The sequence below is a fragment of the Pangasianodon hypophthalmus genome, chromosome 1 (assembly GCF_027358585.1).
Source record: "Pangasianodon hypophthalmus isolate fPanHyp1 chromosome 1, fPanHyp1.pri, whole genome shotgun sequence".
Taxonomy (NCBI): Eukaryota; Metazoa; Chordata; class Actinopteri; order Siluriformes; family Pangasiidae; genus Pangasianodon; species Pangasianodon hypophthalmus.
The window spans coordinates 13,558,162-13,567,244 of NC_069710.1; the positions used below are offsets into that span (position 1 = coordinate 13,558,162).

The 9,083-nt window shown below is 35.1% G+C and overlaps 1 protein-coding gene across 1 annotated transcript; it reads left to right on the plus strand.

Moving 5' to 3' along the window:
* Positions 1-334: 334 nt before the first annotated feature.
* Positions 335-8,310, plus strand: ube2v2 (ubiquitin-conjugating enzyme E2 variant 2). Its single transcript, XM_026926192.3, has 4 exons — positions 335-454; positions 3,526-3,674; positions 5,751-5,876; positions 7,650-8,310. Exons 1-4 carry the CDS (start codon positions 439-441, stop codon positions 7,794-7,796), a joined length of 438 nt encoding a protein of 145 aa, XP_026781993.1. The 5' UTR covers positions 335-438; the 3' UTR covers positions 7,797-8,310.
* Positions 8,311-9,083: the final 773 nt, after the last annotated feature.

Here is a 9,083-nt window from a genome sequence, read left to right on the forward strand (position 1 = left end):
AAAAAAAGAATACTCATAAAATGTATTAATATAATATATACAAGGGAGTTTTGGCAGTTTTTGGATTATAAATATACACATTTGTCAGTTATAATAAATTATTTAGTACTTTCAATTCTATTATTATTATTATTATTATTATTATTATTATTAATATTTTACTTGTTTATTTTTATGCCAAAATATCACTGTACTTATTATCCCAAATGATTTTCGACAGCTTGTGGATTATAAATCAAGATCATTTATTAGCAGTAATGCCGATAGATAGATAGATAGATAGATAAATAAATAAATAAATGAGACTAACAGGAATAAATAAATCAGTGATTTTTTTTTCACTCACGCGCCCCGCTGTGTTTAATGCAGTGGCGGTGACGTGGCAGACACGTGACCTGACGTCACGCCGCCGTGCGCTTCTGGATTTGGCTGAAGAAGATGGCGGCCTCCTCAGGTTTGTCTCCTCCCCGATGTGTGCAAACCGCGAATAAATGTTGCGATTTACTTTTCCGAAAGGATCCCAGTCGAAAAGAGAGGAAAGCTTGTGTTTTTAATTATATACAGAAATAAAAAAAAAATGACAAAATCCCGATGCATCCTGTTGGATCGGCGCGCGAGCGCGGGGGTTTGGCGTTGTGTTTATGTAGTGTGAGTGTTGCTTGGGCGCGTGCGCTAATTTTAGCTCAGTCACTCCAGTCGATGTAAAAAAATAAATATTTATCTCGATTTAAAAATAAATACAATAATCAATTTCTCCTGTGTGGGGCGTTTAGTAATCGATTCAGAGACGTGGAGACACGGTTAAAGTGCCTAGCAAACGGATTAGCAAAAAATACAGGGCGGGTGGAACAGAGCTGGAGCTAGCATGCTAGCAAGTGCTAGGTAGCTAAGCTAAACTAGCTGACATGGCTGGTGTTAGCTGTATGCGGCTGTCACATATTTATCTATCTTTTTTATAATCATTTAAATAGACACATTTATTAAAGGTTAGCTGTTTATGATACTCATACATGCTTCATGCTGCTAGTCCAGCTTGTTAGCCTGAGCTTTGCTTTAGCCGTGCTGTCTACAGCGTCGAATAATCCTGTCCTCGCTGTTAAGTTAAAAATACAATTAAATATAATCTTTAAAACGCAGGAAAACCGCCCTGCTTTCTTAATCTTCTCCTTAGTTTCCTCCATTTTTCTCTTTTTTGAGTTTTCACTGTAATTGTAGAGAGCGAGGGATTTAAGGAAGTGATTAGCATCTAATGTACATATTTAACATATTTTATATACATTTTAAATATGTAAAAAAAAAATGACCTAAATGCCCATTTTAGACATTGAACTAAATTTCTACATCATACTTAAAGGTATTATCTAATAAACTCCTTTATATTGTCACACATTTAGAGGCTTTTCCCCATAGGCTGCTTCAGTGCTTCGCTCATTTGCATCATTTGCAATTTTTTAAAAATAAATTAAAACATGATAAAAATGAACGTGCATCTCACTTCACACCCCACGCAATGGACTCTGTATTTTCGTATTGTAAAAAATATCATATTATTTTTTAAAAATAATAATAATAATAATAATAAAAACCAGCAGCTCAATGTGTGAAGTAAAAAAAAAAAAAGAGTCAAAAAATAAATCTGCTAAAACTATTAATAAACATCCTAATAAAATAATAATAATGAAAACTTTTTTTTAGCTTATAAAGGCTATATGTGTGTGTGTGTGTGTGTGTATATATATATAGAGAGAGAGAGAGAGAGAGAGAGAACACTTTTCATCCTTATAAAGTTAAACATTAATAAAAGGTGAAATAATTGAAATAGTAAAATGGGTTGATAATCATAATAACAGATTTCTTAGATTAAAAGCAGCTCAGAGTGCTTTTCAGTTTGAAGTCAAAATACAGAAGTCAGGAAATAAAACTAAAATTAAATATAAAATAAAGTATTTAAAAATTAGCTTCTGCTTTAAATTCCTCACATAGACTTAATTCATTTAACAATTTATTTTGAATCAGAAACAAGTGTAGTTATATAATAATAGTAAAACACACTACTTCTAATAAACTTTGTTTATATAGGATTTAAAGGAATTTTCTACTTCAAAGCCACTGAAATTATTTTACAGTTTTTTGAAATTTATTTTTAGTGTTTTACAGTGTGAATTAAAAAAAAAAGAAAGAAAAACGAAAGATAGTCCAAAAATAATAACAATAATAATACACTTTATTTATATAGCAAAATCCAGCTCTGAAAGTTAAAAAAAAGAAAGAAAGAAATTAAGACAGAAAGTAGTAAAAAAAAATAGTGCAAGTTACTTAATAAAAGAAAGAAACTGTTTAATAATAGCTATAGTAATAAAGTCAATAGAACATCATTTAAACATGTATAATAATATTTTGTCAATTTTAGAGATCTTTTTTTTTTTTTTTTTTTTTTTTAGGAACTTTCACATTAGGTCCAAGTTGATGATATTTACAGGCGACGTGTTTTTGAGGTTTTATATTTGCGTTATGATTTCCATCAGTGAAACTAGCTTTAAAAAGTATTACAGACCCACTTTGAGAAATGGCTTCTTAAAGCTTTTCTTATACTTTTCATTTTTATTTTATTTTTATTTATTTATTTATTTTTTAAGATTACTGATTATTGTCTTACCAGGATGTTAACTAGGGAAACTGTACAGTTCTTTTTTTTTTTTTTTTTTTTTTTTTTTTTTTTTTGTATGGAGTTCTCAGCATTGAGATCCTGACGTGATGAAAACAAAGTGCGTGATTTAAAAAAAAAAAAAAAAGAAAAAAAAGTTTTATGTGTTTGTGAAGTATTGGGGTTTTTTTTTCACCTCTTGAAGAACAATTTCTGAAAAGCAACTGGTCTGACGGTTTGCATTTGGATTTGAACCGTGTTGCTTCTCCGCACTCGAGTCTGGCGTTAAAATAAAATAACTCATTTCCGCGTAATAAAGTAAAACTTTAAACTGGAATACGTCTTACGGTTTCGAAATTAAGGCATTTCAGTATAAAGTATTACATCATTATCATCATTATTATTATTATTATTGTCATTACAGAATCTCATGACTCACATGTCCAGCAAATTTAAGTTCATTTGCTCACATAAAGAAAATATGAAGAAGCCCCGCCCCCCTGCACAATTTAGCCCCATGTATTAGCTGTAAAAACCAACGGAGCACTGCTGAATTCTCCATCCTGATTGGTCAGAATTTGTTTTCTGACAGAATTGCAGCTACAGTTCAGAAGTTTATTTATTATTAAAGTGCTGGTAAATTGATGTCATTGTTTCTATAGTAATAGCGCGTGTATTGGTCTAAGGGAAATAAAACACTTGCTGCTGTAGGAGAATAATCAGCTTCCGGTTGCTAACGGTGACTGTTTAATCGCACCACTTGATTATTTTCCTGTAACAACATGACACTTGCTTAGCTGTTCTACCAATAACTGTTATGTTATTAATGACTAGTTTATACCCTGTTTTTTGTTTGTTTGTTTTTTTGTGTGTGTGTACAGGAGTTAAAGTTCCACGCAATTTTCGTTTGTTGGAGGAGCTGGAAGAAGGCCAGAAGGGGGTCGGCGATGGCACGGTGAGCTGGGGCCTGGAGGACGACGAGGACATGACCTTAACACGGTGGACGGGAATGATCATCGGACCTGCACGAGTATGCCTTTAGACTCTTCACATATTTAAATTATACATAAATTAATATGGTACATGCTTATATTAGCTCGTTAGAGTCATTCTGTGAGGGAAAGATTTCTTCACCGTTGTGCATTGTTGATTTTAGTTAAGTTTAGTTTTTAGATTGTTTTGCAAATTCTTAGACTTTGAAAGCTTTAGAAAGGCTGTCATGCATTCAGAGTCTCCCAGACATTTTGTTGCCCACAGTAGTTAAAAACGGTGGTGAGTGTGCACGCGGTTCATTTCAGAGAGCAGGACCAAACGATTAACTCAAAGCTCATTTTAACGTGGTGCAGCAGGAGCCAAACCTGTACACGTGTCACTCGTATTCTGAGCACATCTGAGCGTTTTTAACACTTCTTTATTTAGAAATCAGCATTAAAGAAAAAGCCGCTGGCTTCAAGTAATGTTACGGAGGGCGTAATGAATTCCTTACAGTTTTCACATTAATACAAATCGGAGTGAGTGAGTGAGAGAGAGAGAGAGAGAACATTAGACTGACACCTTTATTTAACTAAGAATATTGTATAATAATCATAAATTAGGTTGTCAAAGCGAAAAACATAAGCGAAGAAGTGTAGCAGTTAATGACACAGTGTGATGTGCAGAATGATTATTTCAGGTTAAACAGGTATTTATTTATTTTTTTTTCCCCCCCATCCAAGATAAACTGGGGTGCCAACACTTACGATCTTCAACACCTGAAAAGTGTTTTTTTCGTGAATAAAATTAGCAGAAAAGCCAATTCACTGAAGGGGAAAGGACACATGAGGTGCATTTTTCGTCTGGTAGTGTTCGCTTTGCTTAGACGTTTTGTGGATGAAATTTAATTGGTGAATTCACAAACCTCGTTTGTGTGAGCCAGTAGAAAACAAGTGGGCGGGACTGGTGTCTTTGGTTAAAGAAACATGGAGCAGCTGCTGATCATTAAGTAGTGCTACACTGGACTTTTGCCTCACCGTTTCTTTGCTGTCTTGTATGTTGACATTGATTAGTGTTTGTTTGTTTGTTTATTTTTGTGGTAAAATTCTGTTTTGTCTCACTGCCTGCCGTGAATTTCCTGTTAACCGTGTTGGCATCGCTGGCTGTCATGAGTTCAGGTTCATGTTTAGTCTTGCTGGTTTCTGGCATACTTTAACTGTAGGTCACTGTACACTCTTTTCTTTTTTTTCTATAAGACTTGCACTGCTTTCCACTGGTGCAGGTTCTGCCATCTTTTTTTAAAAATACATTCCTCTAAGTGAAGTGACATTGCTGGAAATTTCTTTATTAACAACCTTATCAGTGTGTTTAATTAGTAGTGTTTGGCATTGCACCGGTAACGGATTCATCTTATTCGAGTTTGACGCAGACTTTTCCCGGAGTGAAAGCCCTTTTTTTTCCCCCCACTTTGCTTTAACGTTTTTTTTTTTCCCACAAAATGTTTCTCCAACCAGCAACAATAATAATAACAATAATAAAAGCAAAGGTAGCAGTAAAAAAAAAAAAAAAAAAAAAAAAACTCACAAAAACACACATTTTTAAAACAGAAGAAAATTAGAATGGTTTTATATATATATATATTACACTTTAGGCCATGTTTTTTTCTTTTTCTAGAACAATTTCAGCTATTTTAGATGTAGTAAATATGGCACTAATCCCCCAACATGTTTAAAAGTGTGAATGCTAGTGTCTTAGTATCATTTGCATGGAATACCTCAATAAATTAATTATTTCTTTTCTTTTTTTCTTCTGATAAAACAGCAGTAAACTTTTTTATTTATTTATTTATTTTTTTATTTATTTTTTTTTTTTTTAAACCATCACTGGGGATAGTTACCATGGTAACAGTCACCAGGCACATTCCTGTGTGGTGGTGAAATGATGAAAATGACAGGCGTGGAGAAGATTAAAAACGATCAAATACTGAAAAAAATGTCTTGGCCCTTCATGGCTGCTTAGAATTCTTATGTAATTCAAATACATTGAGATTCAACATGTTTATTTAATGCTTTTTTCTACATATATTTTATATTTTACTATTTTACAGTTAATCAGAACGTTTCTTGTTTTTCAGACTAATTACGAAAACAGGATATACAGCCTGAAAGTGGAGTGCGGCCCTAAGTATCCTGAAGCACCACCGACTGTTAGATTTGTAACAAAAATTAGCATGAATGGAATAAATAATTCCAATGGGATGGTAAGTAGTCATTAGGTTATCATAAATCCTTGCTTGACAAATTGGCATATGAATCTGGAATGATTGACAGCTGCGGTGTTTTGAACTCTTTGATATGAGCTCACACCATGGAAGCCCCGCCCCTTTCCGCCCATGAGCAGTATGACAAACATATAATGTGATATTTCAAGACATTTCTAAGATACCTGATATGTATGGTCATAATATAGGTTTCATAACCTGCCAGCAATTCAATAATTTTGTGTTGAAAAATAAACCTTTAAAATGTGTTTACTGAAGATTTTTTTCAGTATTTCAGAAAACTGTATCGTAACGTATCATAATAGTGACGTTATAGCACTGGTTATAATGAAATTTAAAACTGGACACAAAACATTTTAATAGTAATGTTAATTTCATGGTAATGATAGTGCAGTTGATCCTGTGGTACACATATACTATATGGCCAAAAGTATGTGGACACCTGACCATCACACCTATATGAGCATCCCATTCCAAAACCACGTGCATTGATGTAGAGCTGGCCCCCCCCCCCCCCCCCCCCCCCCCCTTCCTGCTGTAACAGCCTCCACTCTTCTTGGAAGGCTTTCTACAAGATTTTCGAGTGCGTCTGTGGGATTTGTGCCCATTCAGTCAAAAGAGCATTAGTGAGGTCTGGCACTGATGTTGGACGAGAAGGCTCACAATCGACGTTCCAATTCATCCCAAAGGTGTTCACTGGGGTCTAAGACATTATCCCTGACTAGAAGTAAGGAGCCGAGCCCAGACTCTGAAAACCAGCCCCGAACCATTATCCCTCCTCCACCAAACTGTACTGTTGGCGCTATGCGTTTAAGGAGGTAGCGTTCTCCTGGCGTCCACCAAACCCAGATTCATCCATCAGGCTGCCAGATAGTGAACTGTGATTCATCACTCCAGAGAACACGGTTCCACTGCTCCAGAATCCAGTGGCGGCGCTTTACACCACATTACACCAACCCACGCTTGGCATTGCACATATTGATCTTGCATGAAACCAATTTCATGAATCTCCTGAGGCAACAGAGAATAGACGAACTTTACTTGCTACGCACTTCAGCGTCCTCGCTCTGTGAGTTTGCGTGGCCTACCCCTTGGTGGCTGAGCTGTTGTTGCTCCTAGATGCTTCCATTTCACAATAAAAGCACTTACAGTTGATCGGGGCAGATCTAGCTTACCTGACTTGAGGCATAAACTGTGCCATGTTTAGTCACTAAACTCTACTGCCAGTGTTAGTCTATGGAGACTGCATGGCTATGTGTTTGATTTTCCACACCTGTTAGCGATGGATGTAGCTGAAACACCTGAACACAATCATTAGGAGGAACGTCCACATACTTCTGGCCATATTAGTGTATATACAGGGTTTTACGGTAATCCCCAGGAACTTGGGTTTAGGTGGAGAAAAGTTGCCGCGTGTTTGTTTTAGTTACAATGTAGACACTTGAAATGCACACTTTATTATTAATTAATTAATTATTAAGAATTTGTCCTTATAAACTTTTCTAGCATCTTAACATCATTCCCCAAGCACCTGGAGATTACCGTAAAACCCTGAATATATACTCACTCGAGTTTCTACCTTAGACAAGTACTATATTGAAAGTGTACCGTACATATTAGTCATTTTCAGGGTTGGCAGGTCTGCCTTAGAGATTGAGCAAAGATTGTTGTTGCTGAACTCTTCTGTGCAATTATCTCTGTTTTGTAATTTATTTTTTATTTCTTCTGTTTTTTTTTTTTTTCTTGTTCCAGGTGGATGCACGTAGCATACCAATTCTAGCAAAATGGCAAAATTCATATAGCATTAAAGTCGTTCTTCAAGAGCTACGGCGTCTAATGATGTCCAAAGAGAATATGAAGCTTCCTCAACCGCCTGAAGGACAGACGTACAGCAATTAATTGTAAATGATTGTTTTTGACCATCTGTCTTAAAAACAAAAAAACAACAAAAAAAAAAACCCAACCTTACTCTATTAGTCTCATGTCATCGGAGATAGAGAAAGGAAAAAAATACCCTGTAAATTTGTTCAGTCTGCACATGAACAGACATCATTGCAAGGGCACGATTGGATGTTTCAAAATAGTTTAGCTTCTCAGAGAAAAAGGAACGAAGAGAAAACATGAGTGGCCGTGTGAAATTCTTTTACAATTGAGTGCACAAATTTTTCTCCTCCAGTAATGTTATGTCGAGCTTTATTGTTTCGGTATTTTTTTTTCCCCCACATAGCCACAAAAAAAAAAAAAAAAAGGCAAGATGGAAGTTTTTAAGTTAAAGTAAACTGGTGGTAAAAATAACTTGACTATAAAGATGCCTATATGATATGACAGCATGATTAGTCGGGAGGGGAAAAAAAAAACCATCAGCGTAATAAATTATCTGAATGATAGACGCCTTCGTGACGATTATACTAAAGTGTGCCTGTAGTCTAGTAGTAGTATCACAAACTGAAGGGAGTGGCTGGTTCTTTTTTTTTTTTTTTTTTTTTTTTTTAATTATTATTTTTTAAAACTTGTATGACAGTAGCCGTTTGTTTCAGTGCGCTATTCTTCTGTTTTAAATCAAACCGTTCATTTAACTCCTCTAGAAAATGTCAGGTACATTAAAGCATTCGACATCATGAAGCCCATATCGACAGTGTCTGTCTCTCTCTCTGTCTTTCTCTCACTCTCTCTTCACTGTACGTATACACCTAGGTCATTGCGGATTAAACGTACTGAATTACTGTATGAAGTGACGCAATGAACGTTCTTGAGGATTTTCCACAGCACACCATCACGCCCTGATGTGCTTCTTCAAGCGGTTTTATTAAATTTAATTAACCATTGTTCCCTTTTTTTCTTCTTCTTCTTCTTCCTTCTAACCCCAACACCACTTCCGTAAGTCCTGGCTAAACCTTCAACTGTAATCACTTATCTGCTCGTGAGCCTAATTTTGAGTAATCTGGAAGCAGTACACTGTAATAACAAATAGCTAACGTAGTCATTACTTGTTAATAAGCTATGAAAGCTTAAAGGTCTTTGTTTTTTTTTCTGAAATCAATCACAAAGATACACAACAGTGTGTTAACACCAATCTCTTTAATACATCTCAAACATTTTGGTCCCTTTTTGTCTCTCTCTTTCTCGCTCTCTTTTCTTTCTTTCTTTTTTTTTTTTTTTTTTTTTTTTTTTAAAGATATGTATTCT